This window comes from Equus przewalskii, chromosome 32, assembly GCF_037783145.1.
Source record: "Equus przewalskii isolate Varuska chromosome 32, EquPr2, whole genome shotgun sequence".
NCBI lineage: Eukaryota > Metazoa > Chordata > Mammalia > Perissodactyla > Equidae > Equus > Equus przewalskii.
This window is the reverse complement of record NC_091862.1, coordinates 525,134-541,891: the sequence shown is the minus strand read 5'-3', so window position 1 is coordinate 541,891 and position 16,758 is coordinate 525,134. Positions and strand designations below refer to the sequence as shown.

At 54.6% G+C, this 16,758-nt stretch overlaps 2 protein-coding genes across 2 annotated transcripts in view; one reads left to right on the top strand and one right to left on the bottom strand.

Moving 5' to 3' along the window:
- Positions 1 to 7,024: 7,024 nt before the first annotated feature.
- DLL1 (delta like canonical Notch ligand 1) lies at positions 7,025 to 16,259 on the bottom strand. The gene is made up of 11 exons (XM_070603224.1): positions 15,278 to 16,259; positions 14,672 to 14,968; positions 13,877 to 13,937; positions 13,413 to 13,670; positions 11,390 to 11,450; positions 10,728 to 10,858; positions 10,457 to 10,626; positions 10,126 to 10,342; positions 8,139 to 8,940; positions 7,841 to 7,958; positions 7,025 to 7,720 (listed from the first exon to the last, which is right to left on the bottom strand). Exons 1-11 carry the CDS (start codon positions 15,329 to 15,331, stop codon positions 7,715 to 7,717), a joined length of 2,175 nt encoding a protein of 724 aa, XP_070459325.1. The 5' UTR covers positions 15,332 to 16,259; the 3' UTR covers positions 7,025 to 7,714.
- The window catches only part of FAM120B (family with sequence similarity 120 member B), a 96,610-nt gene continuing 95,928 nt past the window's right edge, over positions 16,077 to 16,758 (top strand). Inside the window, exon 1 of the mRNA XM_070603222.1 lies at positions 16,077 to 16,261. Coding sequence (XP_070459323.1) covers positions 16,077 to 16,261 — 185 coding nt within the window. The remainder of the gene's footprint in view (positions 16,262 to 16,758) is intronic.

The following is a 16,758-nucleotide window of genomic DNA, read 5'->3' as shown; positions in this document are numbered from 1 at the left end:
CGGAGCTCACGGCTCACCCCACATGGGCAGTGGAGAAGCAAACCCCCCTTCCCCCATCACTCTGAAGAGTCCTGACTTCCGCAGGGTCCTCTGCAGCGTGTGGAATGGGAGGCGAGTCTACACCATTAGAACAGGGTGGGGAGTCAGCAGAGATGCCTGAACACCACCACCAAGGTGAGTGCCCCCGGAAGGCAGAGCTCCCCGAGATGAGAGCTGTTCCTACACATGGAACATCCATGACAACCTCCACTGCCGTTTTGTCTTGGCGATCAGACCCGTCTTAGACATCTGCATATTGGAACGATGTTCCAGTCAATGATGGTACCGCATAGACGACAGTGGTACCATATAATGTACGTGTGCTGCAGGCTGCACCATCTAGGTGTGTGTAAGTACACACCATGATGTTGACACAACCATGAAATTGCCCAACACTGTGTTTCTCAGAAGGTGTCCCATCGTTAAGCAATGCACAACTGTATCCCTCTCTCACCATCCCACCACTCCCCCATGAACCTGCCAGATCAGGAACGTGTAAACCGTAGGCCTCTTCCTCAGTTGGCACCAGCCACAGCACAAAGTCTCTCCAGCCCCCCTTCCCTCTCGTGGGTCAAAAGAATTTGACTTTGAGGAAGGGAAAGGGACCTAATGTTTCTTTTTCATCTTAAACTGAAACTCTCAAATTTAGGATGTTTTCCCCATATAAATGTATTCTTTACAATATTGCATATAACCTGACTTTTCATGCCAAAGTTTTTTCTAACCTTCTAGGAAAGGGCTGAAATTCACAGAGTCAAACATATTCATTCCAATTTTTGAGGAAATCGTGTTTGCATCTCCTGCAGATGCTCACACTGAGAGGCCCCCCAAGAAGGGACTCACTTCCTTCCCCAACACGTCGAGAGGAGCGAGTGCAGCCCGGGAGGAACTTGGAAACACCACGAATCCTATCAAAACCACAGCGCAGGTCACTTCCTTAAAAGCATAAGTGACTCTTGACATCTGGCCAAAGCACAACAGGCAATTTGCTCTGCCGTCCACGTCCATGGCTTCTAAGCCAGGGCACCACCTGAACTGGGATGTCAGGCCGAGTATCAGAAAGTCTGGGGCCCCAATTCTGCCTCTGAAGAGAAGAGATCACTAAACCCCTGGTGGTTCTTGTAAAGTGCTCAGGACTACAAGCAGACATATCTTCCCTTCTGGTCTGCTCATCTTAAAGTTAAAGTTAACTTAAAAATTTCCTAAATTTTTGTTAATAATGGTTTGACCATGTTGGAAGTAAAAACCAGTGCGAACATAAGCACAGACCGTAAAGAGATTGGTATCAGAAAATCTTCAAACTGAGAAGGACTCTAACATCCCGGGTCCTCATGCTCACCTCAACCGTTTATCGCCATTTTAGAGAACATATCAAAAGGAGACTCTGTCACCTCCTCAGCGACCATGGCACCCTCACCGTCTTCCCAGGGTTTAGTCAGTGCCTTGATCCAGCACGACTTCCTCCTGTACAATTTTAGGCCACCTGCTCTCACCCTGAACTTAATTCCTTTTTTAAGAAAGCTATTAATGGCTTGAGTAGCATCACTGTTCTTTGTGAGCTTCAGAAAAGAAAGAGATTCTGACCCCCATGTTGCAACACACTGTTTCACGTGGGCTTCTTTGGGGACCCCACTCGCATTTCTGTTAGCACTGTAACCTCCAGAACGTGGGAGCCCCAAATGCTCTTGGGGCAGTGGATGTTTCCTTAAGAAACAGGAAAAACGAGAAGGAGAGTGTACTGTTTTCCAGGCTTTGTAAGCAAGAAAACACAAGGATGGCATCTCCCCAACCTCCCAGGAGTAACGTGATGGAGGTCAGACAGGTTTCTCTAAAGTGGGAATATTTGTTTATTTGAGCCAATGAATGTTACTCAAGGTTGTTCTGGGAAAAACATGCTAATACTCTGCAAGGACGTATATCATCTTTAGAAAGATTATATCTGAATTACTTCCACATGACAAATGCCTGAAATGGTCTGAGTATTTTCTGGTGTCTGAACTTGCCGTGTGAGGCACTGCATTCAACGGGAACATACTCTGTGCACCCCATAGTCGAGGTCCCTGGCTCACTGCACTTCTTCCCGCATTTGAAATGCTGCTCTTCATCTTGACGTTTCTGCAGACACTCGGCTGCTCTTTAGGAAAACTGTTTAACTTCCTGATAGCTTTTTTACAAAATTCATACGTGGAGAAGTTACTAACTGCATGTGGCTTAGTTTGCTGGATACCAAACAAACACATCCTCACAGACACTTTGTGTCTACGTGACCATTTATTTATTAGAATAAAAACAAAATAATGTGGTTTTCCTCTTGATAATGTCTATGTTTGGCTGCACGTTATGGTCCAAAACTACTAGTGACCTTGGTAAGAGTGAAGATCTGAACAGAACTTCTTTCGAGATCAACGTCCTTACACACTTTTACATGTTTCCCTCCTGTGTGTGTGTGCGTGCTCTCAGACTGCAGCTCACACCTGTTAGGGACCCTCTCTGGCCCCCGCCCTAGCTGGGACTGGATGCATCGAGGACAAGAGCTGCCTGGGCCTGCCCTCTGGGAGGCTGTAGTCTCCCGGGATGCACAGACCTTAAATAACTGCACGCGTTAATTAGGGCACAGGCAAGCTGCCACGAGAGCTTTGTAACGTAGAGCAGGATCGCCGTCTGGGAGGTCCGGAGAGGGCTTCTCTAAAGCTGCATTTCAAGGAGGGTTGGCCAGAGTGAGTGCAGACCATCCAGCGGATGAAGGATCACCTGCAGAGTCTCGCAATCAGGGAGAAGTAGAGAGCCCTGTGCCAACAGCCAGTGTGGCTGGAGCTGTGAGCGAAGGTGCAGTTGGGAGGATAACACGAAACAAGGCAGAAAGACAGTCAGGAGCCAGATGACACAAAGGCCTGACAGACCGAGTTGAGGGTTTTGAACTTTATGCTAAAAACACTCAGAAGCCGTTAGCTAGTTCTGAGCAGGGAAAACCTGCGCAGATTTGTGCTTTGGAAAGCCTCTGGTAGCAACGTGGAGAATGAGGTCCTTGCAACGCTGTGCAATAGAGACCACTACTCTCTCCCTTTCAGAGGTTTAGTGGAGTTAATAATCACCCGAGTGACTGGCCAACTCAGCACAGCCTGGACCTGACCCCAAGACTCTGGCACCAAAGCTCCCACCCAACCAGTCTGTGTCTTGACCCATTTGATTTGCTTGGTTTCAGTCTGATGCAACGATGGAAAAGCTCCCCAAAATCCACTATGCTGTATATACGCCATCTAGTAGACCAGCATTACATACACACCAGTAAATTACATCGTGTGTGTGTGTGTGTCTATTCACTGTGTAATTCATCTTAATGCTTTTGCTTATGGAAAGTTTCAAACATATACAAAAGAGGAGAGAATAGTAAAATCAACTCACCATGCACCTAGCATCCTGTTCAACGGTTGTCAGCTGGTGGCCCTGCACCCCACCCCCTTGCCTCCATCTCGGGTTATTTTGAAGCAAATCCCAGACATAATATTGTTTCATTGATATATATTTCAGAATTTTGCTCTAAAAGTTAAGGACTCTTTTTTAACTTAACAGTAATAATCTCTCACATCTAAAAAATTTAACAGGCATACATCCGTATCATTAAACAACCCAATCATTGTTACCTCTCTCCAGTTGGCTCATGAACTTTTTGACTATTTTTTAACTGTCTAAGTCTCTTCCAATCTGTGGGTCCCCCATCTCTTTCCTTTTCCTTTGCACCAAGTTCCCTGGATTTGGCTGAGTAGATCTGTGGTGTCCTGACCACGTCCTTCCATCCTCCATAATCCTGTAAACTGGTAACTAGATCTGAAGGTCTGATCAGATCCAACTTCAATATTCTTTGCAAAAATACCTCATAAATGGGGCTGGCCCCGTGGCATAGTGGTTAAGTTCACATGCTCCACTTTTTATGTTTGGATCCAGGGCATGGACCCTACACACTGCTCATCAGGCCGTGCTGAGGCAGCGTTCCACATAAAAGAACTAGAAGGACTTACAACTAGGATATACAACTATGTACTGGGGATTTGGGAGAAAAAAAATAAGAGGAAGATTGGCAACAGATGTTAGCTCAGGGCCAATCTTCCTCACCAAAAAGCACAACTTAAAAAGAAAAAAATACTCTTCCAATGACGTTGTTGGCCTGTCTGTTTAGTGTGCTCCACCCAACCAGTGTAAAGCGCACACTTGGAGTCACATCTGAAGGCGTGAATAAACACACGCACCGAGCATCTCTTTGGGTTTCTACAGAGGTTACCTTGTTGACATCTTGGTAATTGCTCATCACTTTGCGATTCACAAACACGCAAAATTAGAAACACAGTGGCTGCCGTTCTCCAATAAAGGAGCCAGGCTTACTGGAAAAAAGGTTGATTGCAGAGCAGCAAAGGGCCTGGAGGCTGGTGGAGCCTGAAAGTGTGACGTGCTCTGACAGCAGGGGACCTGTGGAGTGGAAGGAGGCAGAGAAGGGGCACCGCTGGAGTCTGGGAGAGTCAAGCATCAAAATAACAGTAGAAGCAGACTGTGACCCCCTGAATGAAAGATCCTTCCAGAGTCCACACCAATGTGAACAGGAAGAGAACAGTCGTCCTTACTGTAGGAAGCCAACGGATAGATAAGAAGGGATGATGGCCAGACAGCCACTGTGATAGTGAGAATTCTTGGCACTATTCTTGCAGCATTTCTGGAAGTCCAAAATTTTGTCCGAACAAAAAGTTAAAGGAAAGAATCTAAGGAAAAATGTGTGTGCCTCACCTTCCTCACTGGTCTCCCTGAAGCTCCAAGGAGCTGGGGGTGGGTCCTGGGCATGAATGGGAGGAAGGGGGTCACACAAGCCCTTTCTTGCCACGCTGGCCCTTAGCTGCGCTCAGAACCCTTCTCGGAACACAGCACCAGCACCCCTCCTGCTAAAGGATCTGCTGTTTTCCCTCGTTGTTTCCAGTGCATTGCTGTTCCTTCCTTCCTGACGCCTAGTGGTGAACCTGGAGATTATGACGGAAGGCTGACCCTGCTGGGCATTGCTTGGCGTGGTGAACCACAGCTGGTCTATGAATGCCCATGTTTTTATATGGCTGTTTTTGATCAGTGTACCTGAATTTCTCGGTGGAATTGACATAAAACCCTGAAAGCGGAGAGACCATCTGATTAAAAGCCAAATCACGGCATCAGTCTCAGAAGAGACTCAGGGTGCTGGGAACACAAAGCTCCAAGCCTGACGTCTCTGATTTGCTCCTTAAGCACGTGACTTGCTCAGCCCAGATGAAAGACGAATTTATTCCCTGATTTTACAAGATGGTTGGGGAAGGTGCAAGTGAGATGATCTTTAAAGATCTTAAGTATTTTAAAGATCTACGTAAGTCCTTCAAGGCTGTCTCATGGGGTGGTCTTCACAAGAACCCAGCAGATTCCATATTCTTGAAAATGATGAGCCATTTAGTGATCATCAAAGTCCAGTCACTTCCAAAAGTGAAAGCGAGCTATTAATAATTATTCCAGGCTGACAAGGTAAATCAGCATAAGGTCACCCTTCTCTTTCTCCAGATCCTGTAGACAATTGGAAGAAATGTTGCAACTCCCTCAGTTATTCTAGAATAACCCTTTAAAAAAAAGCAGGGGGCAGCTTGAGGATGGAGGTGGTTTCAAAGCCTCGGTCTCCCCACCCACACCTTGGCCCCGCTGCTGACTTCTTTCCATGGATGGAATCGCTCCACTGGAGTCCTTCTCTTTGAGCATTTATTCCAGAATCACAGCCGGGGTGACCAGAGGGATAAGGATGGATCGTTGTGCCTCAGACACAGAAGCACCAGCAGGGCTGTCCCGGGGCTTAGCGTGTGGGGTCTGATCCCTACGTATTGTCCTGTCAGTCTCACCTCCACACACACGTCTCCCCATCATTCATGCACACGAGACGGGCATGTGGACTTGGGCACATGCATGCCTCACCTCTCCTCCTCAGGAAGATTCCAGAACTTCTGACTGTGCAATGAGGACCAGTGGGACAAACCGTTCCTTACCCTCCCCCTTAATTAATTAGGCCCAGAAGTTCTGTCCCTCTCTCTGCTCCTCTCCAGCCCCGGAAATAAACCCCCTCTTTCAACCAGGACTTGTCATCTTAGAGAGCTGATGATCTTCACCCATCCTGAGGAACCACCAAATCACACCAGTGAGGGGGTCCGTCAAACCCCTGAGTCTTGTTCTCAGTAAGATGCTGAGTTTCTGACCAACAATGACTAATGATTAAACTGGGGTCTGGAGCCAGACTGCCCAGATTTGAACACTGACTCTGCCTCCTAGGAGCCCTGAGCAGATAACTCCACGTCTTCAAGCCTCCGTTCCCCCAACTCTAAGGTGGGAGTAACAATAACACCATCTCAAGCGATCGCCGCCAGGGCTAATGAGATAATCCACGCAGAGTGGTTCATCCAGGCTTGGCACATAGTGAGAGCTCAATAAAAGAGCATTGGCTGCTCACTAGCATCTGTCCCACCACAGCTGTGGCTGAGGTAGAAGCCAACTAACTGTTGCGAATTAACTAGAAATAAACTCACCAACGAATGAGTAAGTGTTATTCCAAGACAAAAAGCCTTTGCCACAGCAATGTAACAGCGCCTCAAGTGAGGCTTTGTTCCTGCCCGTAATGGCCAGCTCTGAGGGCTCTCGGCACCCGTCAAAGGGGACATCGAGTCAAGCGTGCCTTAGTGCGGATCCCCAGGGAGCTGAGGAGGCTGCTCCAGAAACCAACCACCGGCAACTCTGCCTGCTCCTTACATTGTCCTGAGAATGACTTTGGAGGGTTCTCTGAAGCAGGCAGAGGAGCGAGGAAAGTTCTTTTAATCAATCCAATGAGCCCAGGTGAGAACGTCAGAAATGGAAAAGCAGCGGTCACCTCTGCCCTCCAAGCCTCGTTCAACGAGGGAGCAAGCAAACGCAAGTCGGCTCTGAGGGATGGTGAGTCAGTACACTCTGCTCGTCATTCATAATATTTATTTTGGAAAAATATTTTAAAAAGGAATTTCTTCATTAACAAAACAGTAAAAAACTCAAATAACATTTGCACAATATTCCATAAATACATTTATATACAAAAAAATATAGTCACATAGACCCGAAGTGCCTTTGTACATATTTACCAAAAATTTAAATTATAAAAAATGAACATCACAAAATACTCAAGCTTTACAGATATCATGAAAAATATTTTTACAAGTCCAAAAAATAACACACATTTTTTTTCCACCTAGAAAAAAACACATTTTAGTATCAAAAAGGACGATAAAGGCAGTGTTTGTGATTCTAATTCAAGAAAAGACTGGCTCATAAGAATCCAAAATATACACTTCAGGCAGTGCATGCTTCTTATGCAGAACTTAAGTCCATTCATTTAAATATATAATTTTTAAAGAGCAACTGTCCATAGTGCAATGGGAACATCTAGGAGACAGCACAAGCCGCCTCCGATACTCGCTGGGCCCGCAGCCCGCTCGTCACGTCACTTGCTAACTTCAGGAAGAGAACCAGCTCAGTCTGAATTTAGTTTCTCAGCAGCAGTCCTTGAAGGGGTCTCCCTTTCCTCTTTCAGCAGCATTCATTGGGGCATATAGACTTGGAATTTTATTTATTTTAAGAGAAACGGGAATTTTGCCATCTCACTTCCATTTTACACCTAGAAGGGCCCGCCAGACAGAACGGGAAGTTAGTTCGGGGTGGGGACGAATAGATCGGACTGCTCCACCCGCTCCGGCCCCGGCAGACCCGGGGCAGCGGGCCCTCCACGCACACTGACCTCAGTCGCTATGACGCACTCGTCCTTCTCCTCTGATATGACGTACACCGACTGGTACTTCGTGTCTTTCGAAGTGGAATATACAGAGTCTGGCCTTTTTCTTTCTGATGCTTCTCCACTGAAAGGAAAATGAAATGCAATACAATCAACTCGTGCACAGAGTTCTGAACAGGAAATGACCAAAGCTTGGAGGAAGACACCCAGCTGGCCCCCCGCCCAGCCAGCAGCACCCATGGGGGTCCAGGCGCCCTGCCCAGCTGGCCCTCCCACGTGTCCCCTCTCGGCCCGCAGCACGCACCCCCTGAGCGTCGGGGTGCCCTTCTCCTCCCCCGCGGAGCCCTGGGGCTGGCACTTGGTATCACGCTTGCTGTGAGGGTCCCTGATGCTGGTGTCATCGCCCTTGAGGTCCTGCACCAGGTTGTAATCCACGGTGGGATAGCGGGCCTTGAGGCCGTCTTGCTCGGCGCCACCGTGGTCCCTGTGGAAGTCGGCCTTCTTGTTGGTGTTTTTGACCTGCGTGGCCCCGATAACGCTGACGGAGATGTCCTTCTCGCGCTGGCAGTTGGCCAGGTTGTTCATGGTCTCCGTCTCCCCCCGGCAGGGGTCAGCGGGGGGCCGGTGCTTCTGCAGCCTCAGTCGCACGCAGACCACCACGGCGGCACAGCCCAGCAGCAGCATGAGGACGAGCACGACGCCGGCACAGACGGCTGCCCAGGGGAACGGCCCGGGCTGCCCCTCCACATACTTCTCTGTGAGGTCCACCACCACAGGGCCCGGGGGCGGCTCGGGGAGCAGGAACTGGCAGTTGGGGCCCCCGTAGCCGCGGGCGCACTCACACAGGTAGCGGCGGTCCCTCTCGTGGCAGGTGGCCCCGTTGTGGCAGGGAGCGTGCTCGCACCTGCTGACGGGGGCACTGCAGTTCCTGCCCGTGTAGCCGGGCGGACAGGTGCAAGAGTACTCGTTCACGCCATCCCGGCAGGTACCCCCGTTGGCACATGGGGAGGAGGCACAGTCGTCCACGTTGTTGTCGCAGTGCCTCCCGGAGAAGCCGGCCTGGCAGCGGCACAGGTAGGCGTCACCGAGGTCCACACACTGGGCACCTGGAACACAGGACATGAGCATCCGCTCGTCACGCAGCAACATCTGGAGGCATCTGCTGTGGGCGGCCACTGCCGTGAGCGCCCCCAGACGCACCAGGACACGGGACCACCACATAGCCCGTGGCCTGAACAAGGTCACAGCTCAAGGCAACATATCCTGTTCCCGCAAACGTGAGCCCATTGGGAGGAGTCTGGTCTAGCTCGATAAATCATAAAAAACACAGGCTGACATCTCCCAAGCAGAGATGTCATGACAGGCTCTGTGCAAACACTTTGCCTGCATGACTGTGTTTCTCTTCGCGACACTCGACAGAGGACCCAGTTCACAGATGAGGAGACTGAGGCTTGAGGAGGCTGCCATGCTCGCCCTCAGTTATAGTCAGTGAGAAGAGCGGGGACTGAGAACAGAGAAAGAGGAAGGAAGGAAGGAAAGGGAGGGAGGGGGGTCCTCGTCCTTCCAGAGCCAAGTCTGCTAAACCGCCAGAGACTCTGCTCCCCAAAATAAAGCAGCTGAGGCTTCTACTGGTCCAATGGATGGACACAAGCAAGAGGACGAGCTTGACCCCCCGGGACGGTCACACACGGAGAGCAGAGCTAAAACGATGCTTCTCCAGCAAAAGCTTCCCTTGATTATCCTGCCTGGCGGTGAGGTTCCAGAAGCTTCCAGAGTGGCCAGGCCTGTCTAGGGCCCAGCTCCCCTCCCTGTCAGTTTGCTTGGGGAACCCTCCCATTTGTATGGGAGCAGGAGGCCCCATCAACAGACCACCCTTCCTCACACGCAGACGCACCAGACGGCTGTGTTTGGGCGACAGAGCCGAGCTGGGCTTCCCTCCAAAACAAAGTGGCTGAGTTGCCACTGGCGTGTGATCCACTGAACGTGGCCGGGCCCCAGGCGCCTGAGGTGCGGTGTGACCTCGAGCAAGTCATCTCGCCTCCGCCTCAGGCTTTCCCTGTGGATCGTGAGAATAAACGCTCCTGCCTGCCTTTCTCACCCTGGCCATCGCCAGACTCAAGGGGACACCTTCTGAGGAGTTTCTGACTGTTCAGATCAGAGGGCTCCATAAACTCAAGGTAGCTTGCAAAGCGATGTACTTGGTTTGGAATTAAATTCATGAGCTTTCTAAGGCCTTCTTATCAGTGTTCACCACTTGACAAAGTCTCAGAGCAACTGGGCTGCCCTCTCACCATTAGCACAGGGCGAAGAAGTACAGGCGTCCATCTTCTTCTCGCAGTTAAAGCCAGAGAAGCCCCCGGGGCAGCGGCAGGTGTACCCGCCCTCAGGGTTGTCTGAGCACCGTCCCCCGTTGAAGCAGGGGCCATCGGCACACGCCATGGCACTCAGCTCACAGACCCTGCCGTAGAAGCCAGGGGGGCAGGTACAAGAATAGCTATTCTCGAGATCCTGTGTAGCAGAGAAGATAAAAGACAGCTTTCTAAAGTTGCTCCAAGACACCCACACCGTCCGTATCCAGGGCCCCAGCTGGCTCAGCAGGAGCGCCCCTGCCCCCGGACTCACCCTACAGCTCCCACCGTTCCTGCAGGGGCTGGTGCCGCACTCATCGATCTCCGTCTGGCAGTTGGCCCCGGTGTACCCTGGCCGACAGGAGCAGGTGTAGCTCCCCTGGCCCGTGTTGGTGCAGGTGGCCCCATTCTTGCAGGGCTTGTGGTGCGTACAGTAGTTCAGGTCTGGAGACGTGAGGACAGAGAGAGAAGGGACACTCAGGCTCAGACTCAGGACCAAGAGCCAAGGAAGCCCGGGACCACAAGGGAGAGGAAGGGAGACTTACCCTGGTTGCAGAACAGGCCCCCCCAGCCTTCCTGGCAGTTGCACTGCCAGGGCTGCTGGCAGGTGCCGTGGAGACAGCCTGGATACCGAATGCACTGGTCGCAGTACCGGCCCTGCCAGCCCACTCTGCACCTTAGGAGAGAGCAGGACAGTCGGATGGGGACTGACATCACCGGGGTCACAGCACACATCGCCCACTCTCAAGAACTGTCTTCCGGCAGCATCGTTACTGCAGGTTCTCATCGAGGCAGAACACTGGAATCTCTTTGGGAGCTTTAAACACACTGGTGTCTGGGTCCCCCTCAGACGGCCTGACTTCTGGGTATGAGGGCAACTGGGGCAGCATTTCTAGAGCCCCCCCCCACCCCAGGCGATGCTAATACACACACAGTCTGAGAACCACTGAACTAACCGCTCTCATATTCTGTGCCAGCTCTTTTTAAGCCGCCACCTGTAAGTTTCCATCACCACTGAGGGGCTTAGGTGAATGTCAACCCACGACCCTACACACTCCCAGGTATTAACTAAGTAGAAACACCAGAATGCCAGACCCCCACCTGCTAATCTTGCCCAAGTTTTTCAAATGATCACCTGGAAATGCTTTACAAACACACCAGGTGCAAAAAGGAAAAGAAGAAAAAAAAGCAACTTTTGCCAACTTACTTGCATTCCCCGGGCCTGTCACAGAACCCGTGCTGCTCATCGCATCCTGGCAAGCAGATGGCTGTAAGCAGAGAAGACACAGGTCAAGCCCACCCCAAGAGCCGCCACGTAACGGGCTGCTGCTGTGGGGTGGCCGGGACAAAGCTTGCCCAGCTGAGTTAATCTCCGTCTGTGGAGTATCGACCGGTCCTGCCTAGTAACTGCGGACTGCACTCAGCCCCGGGGATGGGATGAGCATTCTTCTTAACACAGGGGCTCAAGGACAAAAGACCGCGGAAGCCCCCACCCCCAGCCCATCCCCTTTCTTCTAAGAGAGGGTCAGAAGTCCTTCCCCCCCTCCTCCCCCACTTCCCAATTCTATGCACAAAGCTCCACCTCTTAATACCCAGAAAGTGTGTGTGTAGATAAGGGTGGACAGCTGGTATGCAGAGTACCAGGGCAAGACAGCTGCTCTATTGTCTGCTCTCTCCCAGCAGCTGCCCCAGTGCAACAATACCGGCCTCCCCTCGCCCCCATGCCCCCACCCTCACACACACCCCTAGCGTGTACACCACCCACACACACACACACACACACACACACACACACACACGTGCGTGCGCCCTGTCCACCAATGGGAGCGGGCGTGCGTCCCTGCTGCCTATCCCGGAGAGATCTAATCGATGGCACGCGCGAGCTGGGGGCGGGGGAGAGACTCCAGTGTTTGAATAAGAAGAAAAAAGTTTAAGGTTATGGCTACCCCACAGCGAAGAAGAAGAGTGAGGAAAGCCAGGATGGGAGGCAGCAGGCAGGCCAGAGGTCCCAGAGGGGGTGGGGAGGCTAGAGGCTGAGGTTTCCAGCCGGTTTCCTTAGCCTGGTTATGAAACTCATTAACAAGCTGCTCCACAAGTTTTTCAGACAACAGAGCTGGCTCAGGCCAAGGCGGAGCTCGAGGGAGCTCGAAGGAGTGCTCAAGGCGCTCTTGGAAAGCTGAGCGACAATGATGCTGGATGTGAAGACCTACCCTCGCCTCCAGGCACAAATCAAAACCGAGAAACTGCACCTCCTGGGCAGGAGGTTCTGGACCCACAAGAGAAGGACTGGAGGTCTGCCTGCGACAGGGCTGGAGAAGGAAAGTTCACTGGGCTTTCTGGGGAACTCCAGAACCCACTCAGCCCCCAACTACAGGAAAATCTGACACCTGGGTGTGCAGGCTGGCAGTGAGGCCTCAGCAGGCTGGATTGAGGCCTACTGGGGCCCAGCTGAACCAGGCCCCGGAGCCAGCAGGGTCCTCAGAAGCCCCCTACTCCCCCTGCCCCGGCTTCCTGCATCCTGCCCCGCTACCCTGCCTGCCTGGTGACTCCCAAATAACATGACAACAGGGCCTGTGTGACTTGTGAAGGTATTTCCTTCCCAGGCAAGGGGCTGTGTGAGCATCCACACAGCAGACGATGCCCAAGAGGTGGCAGGTGGGCCCTCCCCATGCAGGCCTGGCAGACCCAGGCCTCAACACACAATCTCCCGCGTCCACAGACCCCTCGAGTGAAAACATCATAAACAGTGTGTGTGCATCATGTGGAATATTTGCAAACACGCTTGCTCTGTGGAAAGGCCAAGCTCACCAACTCCAGAGAGAAAATGAAGCCCTTTCCAACGAGACGCTGTCACAGCAAAGAGCACTCAGCTCAGAGTAGCCCCTACACAAACTCTTCCCTCTGTTCCTCCCTTCCTTCCTCCCCTCCCTCTCCCTCAGGCTTACTTCCTGACCCCTGGCCCTGGCTCCAAAATCCTCCCTGATTAGGAAAGGCAGCTTCCCATAGCGGAAGTTAAAATCTCTGAGTTGACCCCAACCCTGCCACTGGCCAACTGTGAGGTCTTAGCCAGTCTCTCTGGCTCCCTGGCCTCAGTTTCCCCACCAGAACATCTTCCCAGGGCTAAAATCCCAGGATCCCAGAGGCTCCTGGATTACTCCCCCAGGCCCTGGGAGCTCCCATCTAGGAAGGGGGTAAACTGAGGGAAGCGGTGCCCGCCCACAGAGACTCACGTTCAGTGCAGTACTGGCCTTTCCAGCCTGGGTTGCAGACTTTCTCCCCTCTCTCCCCACAGGTGAAGTGGCCAAAGGCATCATCTCGGGGACGACAGAAGACGGAGCAGCCCTCCCCATAGTAGTGCTCATCACACACGAAGCGGTAGGAGTACTTGAGATCTGTGCGGCCGCTGCTGTGCAGGTCCTGGGACCACTCCTCGCCCACTGTCAGGTGCCGCTGCGTGGCCAGGCGGCTGATGAGTCTTTCTGGGTTTTCTGTGGGAAAAGGATGGAGAGCCTAAAGGCTTGGGACGGTGGGGGAGGTGGAACGGATGCATTCGGCAAGGTTGGAGGCCTGAACCTCCTGGAGGAGGTGCAGAATGAAAGATGTAGGGGTTTGTTTCTGGGAAGCTACGAAGTCAGATGCATATTAACTGGGGAAGCAGTTGACACACTTTTGGAGATTTCTGGTTTGTTTTTACCTGTTGCAAGGTCGTCAGGGGAATCCGTGTGGAGAGCTTCAATGATCAGAGAGAAGGTACCCTGGAAGAAAGGGGGAGACATAAGATGAGCCAGACAGGTTTGCATTCGGGACAACCAAGTCACTAAGGCGTTCTGGGTGCAGCTGTGAGTGTCCATGTGTCCCAGGGAGGGGTCTCTGTCCATTTCCCGCCTGTTTTCACTTTCCTTAAGGAAATGGAAGAACTTTTTAAAGAGTGGTTTCCCGAGGTGTTTTTTCAGCCTGTTAGTACAGGATATCACGTTAAAAAAAAAAAAAAAAAAAAAAAAAAACACTGCGCGGGACCAGGCGGGGCCGGAGAGGGCTGTCATCAAGCTTCGGGGGATGCGGCGGCCCCGGGGGCAGGGGGCTGCCGCGCTGTGAAGGTAACTACACAACCAGCCCATCTAGGGGCAGGGAAACTAGAACTTCCCCACGTGGGGGCTAGGTACAGAGGGCAGACACGCAAATGTCCCGGGCGCTCGGCCTCTGCCTCACTCTACCCCGACTGTCACCCCCCTGCCGCCCACCGGGCCGTCCAGGGCGTGGAGTTAATGCCTTAGGCCTGGCTCTTCTGGCGGCCGCCCCGCTGACCCCGGCGCCCACCTGCCCGGGCTCCCTCTGGTGCGCGCCCACGCCGTGCGCCCCCCAGTGCGCGCCTCCCCCACCCCCGCCACCATGTGCCCCCGAGCCGGACTCACCGACGCCCGGGCCCCTCCCTCCCACCTGGCCAGCCGGCCGCCCCGCCCCGCCCCGCTCCCGCAGGTGCCGCGCTCACCGGCCAGGTGAAGCCAAAGGGGAAGCGGATGGGGTTGCTGAAGGCGGGGTCGGCGCCCGCGCCGTCCGGCAGGCTGAAGGAGTCGACGCCCAGCACCGGAGTGACGGCGCTGCCGTAGGTGCAGGGCGGCTCGGGGGACACGCTGGCCTGGTAGTGCTTGAGGCACACGCGGAAGAAGGTCCTGCAGGCGCACGGCGGCGGCCCCGCGCCCCCGCGGCAGCAGTTGCGGTTCCCCAGCAGACCCTTCTTGTTGACGAACTCCTGCAGCTTCAGCTCGAACACCCCGGAGCTCCAGACCTGCCGAGGAACGACGGCTGCGTGAGCGCGCCGGCCATGCCGGGGCGCGGGCGTGGGGGCCGGGGGCGCGCGGGGCCCGCATGGCCCTCTTCGCGCTCCGGGTCGTCGCTCCCGGGACGCACGAAAGTGATTCCAAAGGACTGACAGTTTGCACCGCCCGTCTTGCTCTTCGCCCCCTCTGCCCCGCGCCCTGCCCCGAGCGCGGCCTGCGCCCCGGGTCCCCTATCTGACACCACAGGGCTCCGGGACGCCCTGCTGACAACCTACTGACAGCAGGCCTCGGGGGACCCCGCCTAACAACCTACCTACCTGACACAGCAGGGCCGAGACCACGGCGAGGGCGAGGGCGCACCGACGGCCCATGGTGACCGCTCGACACGCTCGCTCTTCCCGTGTCTCCCCCTGTTCCTCTTCTCCCGACAGCGGAGAATGCCAGGGGGGTGACTGCGCCCCCAGGGGCGTGGGCAGAGAAGCGCCGCCGCCCGGCCCCAGGCTGGGATAATCGGACGTCGGTCTTCCCGAGCCCGGCTCCGGCTCCAGGCTCCTTCGGAGGCCGGGGTTCCCTAGATCCGCCCTTAGACGCTGACGGCCGCTCTGGGGATGCACGGGGAAAAGGCTCGCACGGAGAGAGTGCTACCGCAGCGGCAACTTTCGGTTTTCCTCCTTTCTTCCAATCCACGAGTAGGTAAGGGTCGTCTGCTTCCTGGTTTTGTCTTAAGCTTTTTCGCAGGAAAAAAAAGGGAGAGAGAGAGGGAGGAAGGGAGAAAGCGTCCAGATATTCAGCTTAATTCCCAAAGAGCTGCAGAGGCTCCCTGCGAGTCCGGTTAGAAAGCCGCGGTCTGGAAATCCCACGGGCGAGGCGATAATCCGAGCCCGGCGGGGCGCGCGGAGGGGCGCTCGGGGTGCGCGGCGCGCCTTGCGACCCGGCCCGGTCACTTGGCGGCGGCGGTCGCGCCGGGAACACTCCGGATTCGCGTCTCCTGTGCCACCGCGGAGATACGCGTCTTCGCGAGGAACCCAGCCAACGCCATCCAAGTAAACACGCACGGGATCCGGGGGCCCGGGTCGTGGGCGGAGGCCCTGCGCCTCGGCGCCGGTGCTTGGCGGAATGGGCCTGGCCGGCCGGGGTCGAGGGTGCGCGCCGAGGACCTGGCTCTGCCGGCGCCGCCGCCCTTATATTCAGCCGGCCGCCCGCATGGCTAATGAGATGCAAATACGCAGCCCCCCAATCTGGCGAGAGCTGTCACAAAGGAGCCACTTTTCCAAACCCTCCTCTCAATGGATCGCCAAATGGTCAGTGAGCTGTAAAATGTGCAACCCTCCTCCCCGCCCCCACCCTTCCCCGCCCCGGGCCCTCCCCCTGCCCCCGCCCCCAGCCCGCCCCCCCAACCCCCGCCTTCCTCCCCCTAAGACACAAAACGCGCTCATTTACATTCCTGCAAAACGCTCACCGCGAGAATCCCCTCTGCTCCCGGAGCTGGTGCCGCCGCCCCGGCTCCTCCGCGTTGCCTCCCGGCCGCAGGCTCGCGGAGGCCCCGGGGACACGCGGGGCGCCGCGCCTCCGCCGCCGAGAGCAGCCGGGCTGGTGCGGCCGGACGCGGCCTCGCAAACTGCCCGGCCGCCGCTGCGCCCCCGTCTCCTGCGCGGCCGCGTCCCGGGCTCGGGGACGGGGGCCAAGTTAGAGGCCCGGTTCCCGCGGGCCGCCCCCTCTCCGGGACAGCCGCTGCCCAAGCTGGAGTCTCGGGGGCGGGGGCCGGGGCACGGTGGGAAGGCGCGGGCGCGAGCAGTGG